The sequence below is a fragment of the Aspergillus undulatus genome (genome assembly GCF_047715775.1).
Source record: "Aspergillus undulatus strain CBS 261.88 unplaced genomic scaffold BDV17scaffold_2, whole genome shotgun sequence".
NCBI classification, from domain to species: domain Eukaryota; kingdom Fungi; phylum Ascomycota; class Eurotiomycetes; order Eurotiales; family Aspergillaceae; genus Aspergillus; species Aspergillus undulatus.
The window spans coordinates 152,131-165,453 of record NW_027396606.1 but is presented as its reverse complement, the minus strand read 5'-3'; the positions used below and the strand labels follow the sequence as shown (position 1 = coordinate 165,453).

The following is a 13,323-nucleotide window of genomic DNA, read 5'->3' as shown; positions in this document are numbered from 1 at the left end:
CAGAGTCGAGTCGAAGCAAAGCAACGGATAATTGCTGACTCGATTGCCACAATCTTTGATGGATTCAACCCCTGATCCGTGAGTTGAACTCCTTAGTCCAATGCGCTGCGAAACGGTCAATTGCCGACCAAGAAAAGCGCCCCAGGCGGCACGGTTCGCTTCGTATATTGTGGACACATCCACGAGGCCTTCCTCAAGATCACAGATGCTGCAATATGCTGCATACGAAGTTACGAGTTATGACCCACGGCCACGATCTATCTATACGAGGAGTCCCCGTCTCGTGTGCTGAAACTTCCGGGTCGATCGGCTTGCCAAGCTCGCGCACCTAGACGAGGTTTGTCAAACTCAGTATACAGTTTGACATTCTTATTTTGCCGAAACCAACAACCAATCCATCGTTGATTGTCCTCTTTCAGGGCAGCAACAGCACGCGAAGACGGCCCTAACCTATCCTAATCAAGAGACTGAAACCGAGCATTGCGCGTCTGCGAAGCATCCGGCCGCCACCGGAGGACACCAGACAGTTTTCGAGACTTCGCCCTACGACTGAGTATGTCAAAATTGGACTTGTCAGCTCCACTCAGGATGCTGCCAAGAGCGTCCGCCCCATTCGATCGTCAGCATCCATCTCAGCGCTTGCGTTGTCACTGGCCATTTTTTTTGCGGAGATTGCCTTGCTGCAACAGTTACGGAGTAGGAGTAGTCTTGCGAACTCGGAGGCCTTTGCCGTCTCTCCTTTCTCAACAACTTCTTCTTCGACAACACGCTGGTTTTTTCTTCATAAGCTCAGCAATAACGCTGAGAGTCTGTTCTGTTCTTGTTCGCCTCCGGCGTTGAGGCGGGTTCTGTACAAACCGCCATATTTATGCTCTAATCGTTTCAGCGAGTATTTTATTCTTCGTGTCTATATTTCACCATACTTAAGGAAGGTTCTTCCTGGCCACTCTTTCGATATGCTGTTTTCTTCGATCCTGTTATCACTTGCCTTTGGCCGCGTTTTTGCGGACGCTGGTGACGATGATGATTTGATGTCTTTCGTCACGGTATGGTTGCGGTCCTTTCCACCGCCTGGTCTTCAATTACTAACCTGCTCAGCTTCCAAAAGTGCGCGCATTGAAATTTGACATCTCCTACCATGACCGAGAGGCCGTGGCCCCGGGATATTGGTTTGTTGCGCCTTATGGGATTATTGAACCTGAAGTTCCCACCAAGCAGTGGATCCCTTATCAAGTAGGACCGACGATATATGATGGAGATGGCGTATGTATCATCCCAGCTCTTTGATCTGGATCGCAGAGCTGACGACTTTTAAGGTTCTTATCTGGGCCGGATCTCCCCAATTCGACAACCGGAACGCTTTCGACTTCAGAGTTGCTGACATTGATGGCGAATCCTATCTCTCGTTCATCCTGCAGCATCAGTACGCGGATGACGGCACGGACAAGGGATATGGCTATGTTCTGGACCAGCACTACGAGCAAAAGTACAAGACCGGCGTCGTTAACGACTTGAGTGCGTTCAATATGCACGAGTTCAAGGTTCTAGAAGGGGGAAAGTCTGCTCTCGCTTGTCTGTACAAGTCTGAGTACACTGACCTGTCTGCACTTGATCGACCCCAGGATTTCAGCTGGATCATATCCGGCGGCCTGCTTGAGCTGGACACTGCGACTGGTGAGGTTTTGTTCGAATGGAGCTCCTTTAACAAAGTTTTTGTCGACGAATCGGTGAAGGTCTACCAGAATTCGTACCCTGCCAACCGGCCTGGCTGGGATTACATCCACGTCAACTCTGTCGACAAGAATTCGGTTGGGGACTATCTCCTGTCAGCTCGGTTTGCCAACACAATCTACTATATCACTAGCGAGGGCGAGATTGCCTGGCGACTGGGTGGAAGATATTCGGACTTTGACCTGGATTTCACCTTCTCCAAGCAGCACCACGCGCAGTTCATCGAGTCAAATGGAACTCACCACGTCATTTCCTTCTTGAACAATGCCTCGGATGAATTAGAGGCAGAAGAGGAAGTCTCGTCCGCGCTTTATGTCGAAATTGACAGCGCCGCTTCGCCCATGACTGCAAAGGTGATCAAGCGCATCAACCGACCCGATGGTGGTCTGACCCGGTTACGTGGTAACGTCCAGACCCTGCCCAACGGCAATACTTTTGTCGGCTGGAGCGAGCGTGGCTACCAGAGCGAACACGACTTGGACGGCCATCTTCTCATGGAAGCCAAGTTCGTCTCAACGCGCCTTTCTTCCTACCGGTCGTGGAAGTTCCCGTTTGTCGGACGGCCCAACACGCCACCTGACGTGGTATCGTCTGTCTACGGCACGGACGAGAACGACATGACTACCATTATCCACGTCAGCTGGAACGGAGCTACAGACATTGCAACCTGGAGATTCTACGCTCGGTCTGCGGAGGACGGCGTCCCGGTGCTGATTGGCGACACAACCAAGACTGACTTTGAGACGATGTACATCGCCGACGGGTACCTGGACTGGGTGTCCGTGGAAGCGCTCGACAAGGATGGCAACCACCTAGGCAAGTCAGACGTCCACCGGACAGAAACACCCAGCAACTGGAAACTCGCGGGGTTCCAGGGCTCGGACCAGCCAATTCCCGACGACCCGTCGAACTTGTACTCGACCAAAGAAGAACCAGCAGATGTGGGCGAGACACATACCTACGCGGAAGGTATGGACATGGGTGATATGGATACGGAGGAGTCCCACATTGACCCCGAGGAGGCAGCCAAGGCCGTAGAGAAGGCCTTTGAGTTCGTTCGCGGCGTGGGTGGGCTCTTGATCTTTATCCTCCTCGCCGGCTCTGTGGGTGGGATATTCGCCTGCACATACTATGGCCTCCGGAGACGTCGCACAAAGACTTACTACGAAGTCCCATCCGACGAGGCAGAGCGCCAGCCTATGGCGTCTACATAGAACAGAACAGCTTGACCGCTTCACTTCCTGTATCAGACATGATTTACGTACATGCATACCACCTTAATAAAGATCTCGACCGAACTCCATCTCAAAGTGAATCTGTAACGCCGACCTAATTAAAAACCAACCTCAGCACTTTACCCGCCTTCTGCGGCCCAGCCAACTCCCTCGCAACCCTCTCACCCTCACGAATCTGCATCGCAATCGGGTTCATGAGCTCCTTCTCAAGCTGTATCTCCACCTCTCTCACTTTATCCCCATCAAACCAATCAGTCGTCAACCGCACCCTCGCAAACCGCAACGCACCCCCTTTCCCATCCTTCGCCTTCCCTCTACCCAAAGCAAGAATTGGCTGCGACCAGGACTCCCCGACTTCAAGTCCAACTGGTGCATCTGTAAACACCTTCATGTTGACATGGACGCCTTAAAGTTAAGCGTGATTTGCTCGTAGAGCTCGTACCATCCTTTATCCGCTTTCAGCTTCAGTCCCCTGAAAGCAGTCAAATGTGGCTCATTGTTAATCGTGTGATGGAGCTCAATATGCGTTATTGCAGCCTGCGCGTGCTTAGGTGTCTTCCACAGGAATCTTTTCACGCATTTCGGAGACGTAAACAGGAACTGCGGCACGCATAGAGAAGGCACAACGTATCAGCGTAGGACTGTTTACAGACGAAAGGGAGAGATAGCTGAGTCTGTGTCTTTTTGTCCTTGGGCAGGGCTGTGAGAATCTGTGTCTCTGGATCGCGCGGCGGGAGGAAGACGTGGGAAAGCCGGTGGTGTTTGTGGGGTAGGATGTGTTGTGTCGAGCGAACGGCTGATTTCGACTCGTTGGGGGGTGAAGACGTAGCTGTATATTTGGTTGCGGAGTTCGGCTCTCAGGCTCATCTCTATCTTTGGTTGAAGATGGAAGTGTAGAGAGAGGATTCGTGGTGTTTCGTAGATGGGTGTGTTGTGTGGTGGGTGTATAGGAGGTGAGGCTGCCAAAGGTTTTTGCTTGAATTTGATGTTCTCGAGATTGAAGCTCGAAACTTGCTTGGGGAAGGTTTGACACTGAGAGCATAATACAAAAGAAAGGCTGGCGTAGATGTGTTACGTGGTGGAAGTTGTAGGAGTTGTGGGAGTGGTAAGGAGAGCGGACGAGGTGAGGTTGTTGAAGGTTTTGAATGAAATTGAGATGCTAGAGACTGAGAATAGGAATTCAGTCTGACAAATTTTCGGTTATATCGAGAGCAGAACTTAAAAGAAAAGCATGCGTAATTGTGTCGCATGGTGGGAGTTGTGGGAGTGGTGAGAGGAGTGCACGAGATGAGTTCGTTGGAGGTTTTGTATGAGCTTGATGTGCCAAGGATTGAGTAAAGATCTGGTCTGAGAAGGCTCAGTAACGCTGAAAGTAGAGCACAGAAAAAAGGCATGAGAATGGAAGCTGCCATCTCTCATGAGACTGAATGAGGGTGTTTGCACCCCCATAGCATATAGATATGTACTGTAATCCGGTAACATCAATACAGCACTAGCCACAACTCAATTCATTAATTACCAGAGTTCCGTATCTGCAGCTTCACCGAGCTCAGTCTCAGTTTCAACTCTCCCGACCTCTGGACTGCCCACGCAATCCCCATGCCGATCCACCACCGCCGCCCCTATTCCACCTCTTCGCGTCCCCCTCCTCCTCCTCACCCAAACCCCTCTGCGTCCTCGCAGTACAGCCGCTCCAACTTCAAAATCCTGCCCTTCCTCTCAATCATTGCCATCGGGTCGGCCTCCTACGTCCTCCTCGCCAAATCCCGCGCCGCTGAACGTCAAGCCGCGACTAAGAGGGTCTAGCTAGCTATTCACTTGACCCCGCCACCTCCCACTTACTTCACAACCACAAAATACGACAACCGTCCAATTCATTCAGTCATTCTTATCAGAACCCTTCGGAACGATTCACAAACTCAATTATCTCAAAATGTCCTCCTCCAAACCCCGCTTCTCCCCCGAAGAAGTAACCGTCGTCTTCCTCCTCGGCGGCCCCGGCAGCGGCAAAGGAACACAATCCACAAACCTCGTGCGCGACTATGGCTTCGTCCACCTCTCCGCAGGCGACCTCCTCCGCGGCGAGCAAATCCGGGAAGGGTCTGAATACGGACAATTGATCAAGACCTACATCACGGAGGGCAAGATTGTGCCGATGGAAATCACCGTTGCACTCTTGTCGAATGCGATGGCGGAGCATCTGGCAAAGTACCCCGACACTGTTAAGAACGGGAAGAAAGCGCGGTTTTTGATCGATGGGTTCCCGAGGAAGCTTGATCAGGCTGTTTTCTTTGAGGATACCGTTTGTCCGAGTCAGTTTACGCTTTTCTTGGATTGTCCGGAGGAGGTTATGGAGGGGAGGCTTTTGAAGAGGGGGGAGACGAGTGGACGGGATGATGACAATGCGGAGAGTATTCGAAAGCGGTTTAGGACGTTTGTGGAGACTAGTATGCCTGTTGTTGATGAGTTTGCGAAGCAGGATAAGGTTATTAGTGTTTCGGCGACGGGGACGGTTGAGGAGGTTTATATTAGGATTCAGGACGGGTTTGAGAAGAGGGGGGTTAAACCTTCTGCTTGATTGATTGCAGAGGTGGCTAGATTATGTTGGTTTTTTTTTTTTCTGTTTATATGCAGTTAGATGGTGGATTTAAAATCAATTGGTAGACTTGATATTGAAATTTATATGTGCAGGCATTGAAGAAACTCGTTTATTCAGATCTAGAACCAATAACTCGAATAGTCATTACATTTATTTTTGCTCGTCAATTTTGCTCCTACTCCGCCGCAGCTACCTCTTGAGGAGCACGTCGGCGCTCAGGGCCCTTGTTCCCCTTCTCAGCCTTCTCCCCCTCCGCAGCAGCAGCGGCCGCCGAAGCCGCTGCCTCTCGTAAGAACCGCTCCCGCTCGCTGCGAATAACACCAAGGACATTCTCGAGGCTCCGTCGCCACACCATCAGGCGGCCCTGGACTTCGGCCCACTGCTTCTCGCCGAAAACGCGGTAGGTAGCGCGGTGGACGAGGAACTCGGACTTGAGCTGCGAGAGCTTGCCCTCAACGAGACCGGCACGGATGGTGTCAATGACCCACTTTTCGACTTCCTCTGTTGGGACGCGGAGCGAGGTAGCGATCATCTCGTATGACAGAGAGCGCGCGGCAGGACCGGTTGTGGTTGTGGCGGCGGCGGCGAGCGAGGCAAGAGTGAGCAGGCGGATCTTGGTCTGCAGGGCGTCGGCGTGGGGGGTGAGAGCGTTGTCGGGGAGGATGTTGGCGACAGGGGTGGTGGCGATAAAGTCCTCATAGGCGTCGAGGGTGTCGGCAGTGAAGATCTCGAGCAGCTCGAAGAGGGGTGCGTCGCTGGAGCGCAAGGCCTGGACGGCGTCGGCGGCGGTCAAGGGAGTGAAGTCGAAGACGGCCGGGTGGGTAAGGGCCGAGGTCAAAGCGCGAACGGCCAGATCCCGAGCGGCCTGTGAAGACGCCTCAGCAGGGGGGATAGTCTGGAGAGCCTCGACGACATGGGTCTGAGCCCAGTCAAGGTCGCCGGCGGCCTGGGCGGCATCGGCGATGGCCAGGTGCAGGCGGCGAGCCTCCTCATCGTCCAGCTCCCAAGCGGAGCGCCAGCTGGGGAGCTGTGCGGTCAGCTGGGGCTTAAGAGCATCGAAGGTGGCGCCGGAGCCGGCCTGGCGGATGACGGCAACGACAGCCAAGAGGACATGGTATCTGCTGGAGTCTGAGGGAGCGAGTGTGTTGAAGATGGTGGACAGGATGGAGATGGACAGGGAGGCGCCGAACTGAGGAGAGGAGGTGATAGGTTTGGCGAGGTATGAGCAGATGCGGGAAAGGAACATGTCAGGGTCGGACGCCTGCTGGACGAGGTGGATCAGGAGGTTGTACGCAGGCGTGATTTCTGTTTCGAATATCAGTATACACTATCTCCAACTCCGCCGGTGGTCACAGAGCGCACCCTTCTCCGACGCCGTGTTGAGCACAGCGGCTGCCGAGACCAACTTCTTCAGCACCTCATCCCTCTTGCTCTGATCAATTTGGGTATCATTCTGTTCCTGCTCGCGGAGGGGCTGTAGCAGCGGGGCGAGCTCGGTCTGGAAGGTGGTGTCGTCGGGCTTGTTGAGGGCGTCGAGGTAGGCAGCGAACTCCTCGGCGAGTTCGGAGAACGAGCCCTCAATCAAGAGGGTGGTTGACGGAGCGGGCATGGCGAGTTGAGTGGTGGAAAGGGAGAGAGGATGTCGAAGTCGAAGTCGGCCAAGTTGAGATTGTTTGATTTTGGCGGTGGAGAAATTTCTGTGGGATCGATTCTTGGCACTCTGCACTGAGCCAGCCGCTGCCTCTAGCAATCGCGATCTACACTATACTTTGAATCTTATGATCTTACACCTTAAAAAAAAAAAGCTTGATGCTTATGACAGTCGATAAGTATTATTATACGCTCATTATCATCGTCATGCTCAATCCCCAATATTCATCCCCTCATGTCCAGCTTCAAGCCGGCACAACATCATCTACTCGTTTCAGTATCTACAGCAGCGAGAAAGCGGCGACGACCACGGTCGCAAACCCAGCCAACCCATAGTTCTGCATCAGCTGAACCGCCGCATCGGTCGGGGTGTCCTCATCGGCCGTGTCCGTCGCAGTCGGCTCAATGTCGCTGTTGTCGCTGGTGGAGGCGCTGGTCTCAGTGGAGGTAGGTTCCGAGGAAGACGAAGTGGACGAAGTGGTAGTGGGAGCAGAGGCATTGAGGCTACCGCACTGGTCCAGGCCGTCAGTGCAGATTTGGTCGCCGTCCTGGGTGCTGGACTGATCAATGCACTGCTTGTACTCCTCCTGGCAGACGTAGAAAGGAACGGTGTCCGCGTAGAGCGATACGTCGGCGTCGGTGCCGTTGGAGCAGGTGCAGGTGAAATCAAGGGTGTCCTACGCGGTCAGCGATCATGAAAAAAGTTTGCGATTCTCTGGAAACTTACGGCCTCACAACGGTTAACCTTGGTAGAGCCACCGCAAATCTTGGGGCAGTTGTTGAGCTGCCCGCGACACCAGCTCGCTGGAGGATGTTAACAGGGGCCCTGATTTGAAAATGAGCTGTAGAACATACACCGAGTAGTTAGCTCAACCTGGTTGATATCGAAGCCAGCGGGGAAGGTGTAGTTCGACTGGGCTACAATGGGGGCAGCCAGGCCGAGAGAGAGGAGGAGCGCAGAGTAGACCATCTTGGGCAGGTAATGGGTATAACTGATCGTAATCGTAAGAGGGTAAGTATTATTATATTTCTGCCTGCAGAAAGATTTGTATGGGAAGCAGAGAAGAAGCAGGAACAGGAACAGGAACAGAATGGAGGCGACCAAGGGGTAAACAAGTAATAAATACTGCTGAGAATGAGATTCAAGGAATCCAAGGAAGGCACGGCATCCGACTGGGAGTAAACAAGCTAGTGCTACATTAAACTACTAAATTCACGCAGTCATGCAGCTAGCAGGGGCCTAGTAACGGTGACCAACTGCAGATATTTCACAGAGCCAGATAAGAAAGTCTATACAAACATGGATTCTTAGCAGAGGAACTTGTCGCACTCGTTCAGTCGTCCGGTAGCCGAGGTTCTCCACTGCAGAGTCTCCATTTCTTTCCTTCAGCGCGATGCTCAAACACCGAGCGCCCTCAACATTCCAAGTTCAAACAAAGAAGCAAATTGCATGCCACGGGCACGAGCAGCGAAAACCAATCAATATAATCAAGATCAAGGACCAAGAGACAGAGAAAGAAAAGAACCTGGAAATGGCCAATCCCTCCACCAATCACACCCCTGCTGGCGCCGAGTCAGACAATAATAAACCTGACTCCCACTATCTTGCCTCCGGCTACATCCCAATTCCAACTTACTCCCGCCACCCAAAACCAGCCACCGGCGAAGACGGCTTCTTCGCCTCAACCCTCTCTACCCCCAGCACAATCCCCTCCGTGCACACCTTCAAGAGCCAATTCCTACAAGCTGTTCTTCCCTCCCAGCCACCGGCATGGTCATCCCCAACTGCTCCCCCGCAGCTCATCGCCGTTCCTGGCGCCGATCTTATCATGCTTCTGCAGCTTGCGGAGCCGGGGGTCTGCGGGCACCCGGGGACCGCGCATGGGGGTGTCCTTGCGACCTTGATTGATGAGGCCATGAGCTTGGGTGTTACACTTTATGCGCCGGAGGCGGGGGAGTCGGTTGCTGCTGCTGCTGCTGGTGCTACCGCTGCCTCGGCGCCCGCTCCTCTCCGGATTCGGTCCAAGATGTTCACCGCGCAATTGGATGTAAGGTATAAGAAGGCCGTTTCGGTGCCCGGGACTGTTGAGGTTAGGGTGCAGGTGCTTGCGAAGCAGGGGAAAAAGGTCTGGGTCAAGGCGCAGATTGTCCAGCAAGGACAAATCATGGTTGATGCAATGGCGTTCTGGCTGTTGACGCTGGGGGTGAAGAGTAATTTATAGTGGATGTTTCATCTGTGCATATTTGTTCCTGTACGATAGATCTATAGAGTATATAGAGTGTAGAATATATGAGTCTCTAAATCTTCGCCTGCGTCCGCTTCCCAATATTGCGACTCGCACTCACCACCAGTCCAATCTGCGTACTCAACGCCACAACCTCCCCTTTCTCATCCAGAATCGTAACATCCAGATCCGTCCGCCCATCGCGCACCTCCCTCGTCACAACCCGACTATACAGCCACTCCTCTCCCGCCCGCGGCAACCGCTTCTTAAGGTCAATACTCAACGTCACAGTCGGAAACCAGTACTGCGCCGTCGGGCCTCCACCATTCCCGTCCTCCGCCCCGGAAGCCATAGTATCGAACCCATCCAGCGCCATGGGGAACATATCCGTGAGAAAGACCACGCCCTCATTACTCCACCGTGTAACCTGCCCAGAAGGCCGTAATCGCGCCCACTGATCGACGATCCCATTCTTACGCTTCCTCTTTAAGGGATCGATCCCGTAGAGCTCGACCTGTGTACTCGCTTTCCGAAACTCGCTGAACGGCGCGTCGAATTTCGCCCATGCAAGATCGCGCCCGATCTCTCCTAGCCGATGCAGATTCACGACCCCGCCGGCGCCACTCCCCGATACGGGCTCCGGGTGAAGCTCCCACTCTGTCTTGGACGAGACACCTACCTCCGCGCTCTCCGGGCTAACGGTGATATACCCGCCGACTTTCACCTCCATATCTTTTTCGTCGCCGTGTGCTTGTGACGACTGGGACTGCGACGGGGAAGCGTCCTTCCGTTGTAAGAGCTCAACATGGATCGAGCTCGTTCTCTTCCCCAGCTTCATATCTGTTACCCGGAGTGTCGCGGGCCCTGCGGCGGTACGTCGGAGAAAGGTCAGGTGCATTGAGATCGGCGTCGCGGGCTCGCGGTTGTAGAGGTCTGCGTGCGCGGTTGCGAAATGTACCAGCGCGAGGCGGTAGAGGATTGCGCTTGTGTAGCCGCCATGGGGGACTATCCCCGTTCATGTTGTTAGTATGTGGGCAAACTTGTGAGAAGATGGAAGGGGCTTGGATACCTGTGCCGATGCAGAAGTCGTTTTGGAGAAATGCGGAGTAGCGGTTGGGGCCCAGGGGGGTGACTCTGACGGCCTCTTCGAATTTGGCGCCGTGCGCCGGGTCGGAGGCCATTTTGAGGGAATGTTAGGGCAGAGAGTAAACACGGGGCAGTTGACAGTTGTCAAGGGAAAATGGCACCGGGAAGTTGAGGAGCAGGGGGTTCTTTAATTCAAGGCCCTTGATCTTATCGGAACTGGCAGACCTCGGCTCGTCTGTTGCCGAGCTTTGGTTCACTACTTGGTCACTTATAGAGCCGGCCCCAGTTTACACCTACAAATGGCTATTTAGCAACCAAAAGAAGTTATATTCCTATCAAAACCAAATGAGACACAGAATCTGAATATTTACATCCTAAGCAGCATCAGTAAATATGTCCATGTTGTTCTGACGGAACGATGTGGATAATCTCATCTCTCAACCGGCGTCAGCCCTAAAAGACGCATCGCATTCGAAACCCGCCATGCGCCAGAGCAAGGCGTGCCAGCTTCACTTCCGGCTCAGTCTTAAGAACATTCAAGTGATCATAGCTATATTGACTGCATGCGTCAGCTTCCACAGATGCGTGAGGACTGTGACAGGCTCGCGGGTTTTATAGGTCGTTTGGAAGATCTCCGGCCATTGGGCTAGTTTGACTACGATGTCTGTTGCGTGCTTTTCGTGGTTCGTCTGACGTAGAATTTCCGGTGCGATGGTGGCTTTTCGAATCATCGAGCATATTCGGGCATGCGAGTATTGGAGGTAGAGACCTGTGTCGCCCTCAAAGGAGGTCATTCGGTCCATGTCGAAGGTGTAGCCATTGATTCTGATGTTTGTCCAGTCAGTTGGGAGCCCAGATCTGTGAAAGGGACGCCTCCGGAATCATCATCTCTTGGAGTTCATATCCTGCATCAGAACCGCAGAAATACCAAGAACGTCGGCTATTTTCTCAGGATCCTCGACCTGCTGATACTTGGCTTCGTTGGCTCCCATAACCTCATGCATCTTGTCCGCCGCATCGCGGAGGATATCGTCAAGAAACTTGACGGTCCCTTCGAGTACTCATCCCATGCACGAGTCCAAAGTTGATATGCTCAAGTTCATCAGCGAGGTATTTCCTTCCAATAAGCTCAATGATTTGGATCAGCTGCACCATGTGCAGGTCCTGTTGTGACGAAATGGCGTATATCATTTTACCAAAGTGATACTCCTCTTCTCTTTTCAAGACTGCCCCGATGTCGCGGGTCATGTAGATGCTTGTACCGTCCTTCTTCCGGACAATAGCTTTGCCTAGTTTCCTGGAGTACCTGGTGAGATCGACGAGGACGGCGCCGTCAGATTCCTCGGATATCCCATGTTGCTGTATGAGTCTTGCGCCGAGTTTCATGCTTTCATCTGATCTACGATTCGCCGGCATAGACATCGTAATTGGAGTTGAGCCGGAAGAAGGTCTCTTTATACTTGACGATACTGAGGACCCGAAACTTCTTCCACAAGTTGCTGGCCTCGCTATCCCCATCCGATAATCGCTTGAAGTACTGTCTTGCTCGTTCATGAACGCATTTGGCCTGGCGCTCCGCTACCTCTTTTCCAAGATCATTTGTATATAAGCCTTGTGCAGCCTTGGTGGCTATGTTCTCGCGCACAGCCTTGATCTCTTCTTGTTCTGCTCCCCCGATCGCACTAATCTTCACATAGACGTCAGAAGGTGTCCGGCTGGATCACGCTCTAGGGCCTCTTGACTGCCGAACTCAGCAAAACCAACTCCTAAAACACTATACTGTTTGCCCCAGTCGCCCATATAATTCATTCGGTTGACTTTCCAGCCACCTTGCTCGTAGAGATTAGCCAAGAAGCCGCCGATTATAGTGCTCCGCAAATGGCCCGCATGAAATGGTTTTGCGATGTTTGGGGAGCAGGATTCCACCTATTATCTTCTTGCGCCCCTGGCTGGGATCTTCTTGGCTGCAAAGGTCGAGGGTATAATTGGATCCATAGCGATGTGTCTCTTCTAAAATTGTAGGGAGGATGATTTGAGCGAGTGGTTCGGGTGCAAAGAAGAATTGGATGTGTGGACCTTGAGCAACACAGCTTTTAATCAAAGTTCTTTCAAGGAACTAGAGAGATTTAGTGCAAGAAGGCAAAATGGCAAGAAACTCTGCTCACCTTGTCCTGGATGTTTTGAGCAATGTCGTTTGGGTTCTGCCCCTTTAGACAGAGCAGCCACAGGAAGAGCAAGATCCCCATTCACAGATACCTGAGTACTCTGAATAGCAGAGTAGATAATAGAGACATCTGCGCCGCAATGGGAGCGAGAGGTTTTGCAAGATACGTGCGATAGAGATGGAGAGGGTTGATGGAGGAGGACGGATTTACCAGTGCGGCATCTTCTCCTAAATTGAAGATTTCCAAAATGGATGTTAGAGTGCGCATAACTTCATCCGACTGGAAATTCATCATGGCTGAAGACCCTGAGAAAATCTAGAACTAATGTGAGGAGAAACTCAAGCGACAGGGTGATGAGAAGTAAACCATGGCGAAAGACTACCAGTTAGAGTCATCGGCTGAGGACAAAGAAGGCCAACAATCGAAGTCCCAGGAGATGAGTCAAGTCCAGGCGCAACAGACTTTCTGTGGTGTGACAGTTTTGAGAGTCATGCAATGGGCGCAAGCTGAAGGAATAATGATTCTCGTTACTGATAGGGCAATCAGCTCATTCAGTTTCCAATCATCGCCCACGGAGAGCTTCAAGAATAGAAGCCCAGCGTTTAGATTCGCAAGGAAGTGATTCTGCGGGT

At 52.6% G+C, this 13,323-nt stretch overlaps 9 protein-coding genes across 9 annotated transcripts; 4 read left to right on the top strand and 5 right to left on the bottom strand.

Moving 5' to 3' along the window:
- The first annotated feature begins 624 nt into the window (after positions 1-624).
- BDV17DRAFT_64112 (uncharacterized protein) lies at positions 625-3,053 on the top strand. The gene is made up of 3 exons (XM_073764881.1): positions 625-1,046; positions 1,099-1,263; positions 1,317-3,053. Exons 1-3 carry the CDS (start codon positions 957-959, stop codon positions 2,943-2,945), a joined length of 1,884 nt encoding a protein of 627 aa, XP_073620462.1. The 5' UTR covers positions 625-956; the 3' UTR covers positions 2,946-3,053.
- On the top strand, positions 3,054-3,445 carry BDV17DRAFT_64059 (uncharacterized protein). The gene has a single exon (XM_073764880.1). It carries the CDS (start codon positions 3,161-3,163, stop codon positions 3,374-3,376), a length of 216 nt encoding a protein of 71 aa, XP_073620461.1. The 5' UTR covers positions 3,054-3,160; the 3' UTR covers positions 3,377-3,445.
- Positions 3,445-4,358, bottom strand: BDV17DRAFT_64035 (uncharacterized protein). Its single transcript, XM_073764878.1, has one exon. The coding sequence runs from the start codon at positions 4,006-4,008 to the stop codon at positions 3,514-3,516; it is 495 nt and encodes a 164-aa protein (XP_073620460.1). The 5' UTR covers positions 4,009-4,358; the 3' UTR covers positions 3,445-3,513.
- A 172-nt stretch (positions 4,359-4,530) lies between these two features.
- On the top strand, positions 4,531-5,694 carry ura6 (uridylate kinase ura6). The gene has a single exon (XM_073764868.1). The coding sequence runs from the start codon at positions 4,900-4,902 to the stop codon at positions 5,542-5,544; it is 645 nt and encodes a 214-aa protein (XP_073620459.1). The 5' UTR covers positions 4,531-4,899; the 3' UTR covers positions 5,545-5,694.
- Position 5,695: 1 nt separating this feature from the next.
- On the bottom strand, positions 5,696-7,312 carry BDV17DRAFT_63571 (PCI domain protein). Its single transcript, XM_073764875.1, has 2 exons — positions 6,928-7,312; positions 5,696-6,870 (listed from the first exon to the last, which is right to left on the bottom strand). Exons 1-2 carry the CDS (start codon positions 7,172-7,174, stop codon positions 5,741-5,743), a joined length of 1,377 nt encoding a protein of 458 aa, XP_073620458.1. The 5' UTR covers positions 7,175-7,312; the 3' UTR covers positions 5,696-5,740.
- Positions 7,154-8,397, bottom strand: BDV17DRAFT_63295 (uncharacterized protein). Its single transcript, XM_073764871.1, has 3 exons — positions 8,071-8,397; positions 7,943-8,019; positions 7,154-7,892 (listed from the first exon to the last, which is right to left on the bottom strand). The coding sequence occupies exons 1-3, from the start codon at positions 8,183-8,185 to the stop codon at positions 7,497-7,499; spliced, it is 588 nt and encodes a 195-aa protein (XP_073620457.1). The 5' UTR covers positions 8,186-8,397; the 3' UTR covers positions 7,154-7,496.
- On the top strand, positions 8,138-9,475 carry BDV17DRAFT_63466 (PaaI family thioesterase). Its single transcript, XM_073764873.1, has one exon. The coding sequence runs from the start codon at positions 8,610-8,612 to the stop codon at positions 9,435-9,437; it is 828 nt and encodes a 275-aa protein (XP_073620456.1). The 5' UTR covers positions 8,138-8,609; the 3' UTR covers positions 9,438-9,475.
- On the bottom strand, positions 9,391-10,861 carry BDV17DRAFT_63631 (thioesterase family protein). Its single transcript, XM_073764876.1, has 2 exons — positions 10,510-10,861; positions 9,391-10,445 (listed from the first exon to the last, which is right to left on the bottom strand). Exons 1-2 carry the CDS (start codon positions 10,619-10,621, stop codon positions 9,514-9,516), a joined length of 1,044 nt encoding a protein of 347 aa, XP_073620455.1. The 5' UTR covers positions 10,622-10,861; the 3' UTR covers positions 9,391-9,513.
- Positions 10,862-12,224: 1,363 nt separating this feature from the next.
- Positions 12,225-12,915, bottom strand: BDV17DRAFT_63462 (uncharacterized protein). Its single transcript, XM_073764872.1, has 2 exons — positions 12,692-12,915; positions 12,225-12,642 (listed from the first exon to the last, which is right to left on the bottom strand). Exons 1-2 carry the CDS (start codon positions 12,770-12,772, stop codon positions 12,370-12,372), a joined length of 354 nt encoding a protein of 117 aa, XP_073620454.1. The 5' UTR covers positions 12,773-12,915; the 3' UTR covers positions 12,225-12,369.
- Positions 12,916-13,323: the final 408 nt, after the last annotated feature.